Source organism: Equus quagga, unplaced genomic scaffold (genome assembly GCF_021613505.1).
Source record: "Equus quagga isolate Etosha38 unplaced genomic scaffold, UCLA_HA_Equagga_1.0 207039_RagTag, whole genome shotgun sequence".
NCBI lineage: Eukaryota > Metazoa > Chordata > Mammalia > Perissodactyla > Equidae > Equus > Equus quagga.
Window position 1 is genome coordinate 1 of NW_025798892.1, and position 1602 is coordinate 1602.

At 58.1% G+C, this 1602-nt stretch overlaps 1 protein-coding gene across 1 annotated transcript; it reads left to right on the top strand.

The window, feature by feature from the left end:
* Nucleotides 1–297: 297 nt before the first annotated feature.
* On the top strand, nt 298–597 carry LOC124233601 (protein S100-A9-like; the record flags this gene model as incomplete). The annotated part of the gene is made up of 1 exon (XM_046650743.1): nt 298–597. A coding segment is annotated over one exon (300 nt), but the record flags the coding sequence as incomplete, so codon positions are not given.
* Nucleotides 598–1602: the final 1005 nt, after the last annotated feature.

Sequence of the window (1602 nt, forward strand, 5' to 3'; positions counted from 1 at the left end):
GGATGTTTCTATCCTTACTGATTTGTGACCTCGGGCAAGGCGCTTGGCCTCAGTTCCTCTTCTGTAAACAGAGAGAATCACGGCTCCTGAGTTGTCTGCGGAACGAGCGGGAAAGTGTCCAGCACACGCTCAGTGTCTGCTACACTGTGGGCGCTCAGCCGTGGTTAGTTTTAACTTTGGAATTGGGGCCCAGGAGCCAGGTGTCCCTGTGCCTTTGCCATTGGGTTATCGTTTGTGTTCCCTGTCCCCAGCCCTGGCCACATCCTGCCCTGACCATCCTGTGTCCTCCTCCCACAGAATGAGCAGAAGGATGAAGGAGCCATAAATCATATCCTGGAGGACCTGGACACCAATGAGGACAAGCAGCTCAGCTTCGAGGAGTTCATCATGCTGGTGATCAGGCTGACGCTCGCCTCCCACCAGAAGATGCACGAGAATGCCCCGAAACTACCAGGCCACCACCATGGAGCAGGCCTCGGGGAAGGTGGCTCCCAACATGAAGGCAGCCACGAGGACCACGGCCACAGCCACGAGGGCCACGGCCACAGCCATGGAGGCCGTGGCCACAGCCACAGAGGCCCCGGCCACAGCCACTAATCTGGAGGCCAGGCCACCCTGCCGCTGCCCAGCTAGGGCCACAGTGGTGTGTGCCACACACCTTAGCTGCAGGATGAAATAAAGTCTTTCTCCAAGCCAGTGTTCTGTGTGCTTCTCCCACCATCCCCTTCCCAACCCGGCCCTGCAGAGGTATGGGCGTTAGACAGCCCAGCCCTGTTACTGGGGCTCAAGCCCTTCCTTCGGTAATAACAAATGAGGAGCAGTGACAATGTGGGGCTGTCCTGAGCCCCTGGGGATCACCTCCCCGACTGTTTCCTCAGTTCTGACTTCAGGCCCCCCTGCTCAGGTCCCAGTTACTCCACCCCAGCTCAGGACATTCTGGCCAGCATGTCAATTTGGCCCTTGTCACCCTTGAAATCAAAATGAGAGTATCCCTTGCCTTTGACATGCCAGCCCCCCCCAGCCCAGCCCTGATCCTGGTTTCACCCATGAGGTTCATACAACCCTCTCCTCCTGATAGATCCTATTCATCTGGAAGTCTTCCAGAAGTGCGCCTAGTCGGGCCTGTGTCTGAGCAGCAATACTGGATTTGGGGCAGTGGGAACAAGGACACACTGGAGGTATACACCCCAAGGTGAGTTCTGAATCCAGGGGAGCAGTTGGGTGCATCTTAACAGACCCGGCACGCTCCCCATGGATGCTGGGGTATGTGCGCATGTGGATGAAAGTCGGGGAGTCGGGCCCCAGGCCGCAGCCCAGCAGGATGGGTGAGTGAGAAGAGCACCTGCCTGCCCCTTAGAGGAAGGAGCTGTAATCCTGCTCTCAGCTAAAAGGCTCCGCCACCACCGTGAGGAGGCTGGACTCCGGGTCCAGAGAGCCTTCCCGGACTGAAGGTTCTGATTCTGAGCCTTGAGAGCAAGCTGACTTCTCTGAGACGCCAAAGGTCCTCCAGTCCCCGGTCAGTGCTGAGAGCCGAGGCCAGCAGGGACTTTGCTCCTCGCTGCAAAACCTGTAGCCAGGCCTGGCACCCAGCTTCCTTCACAG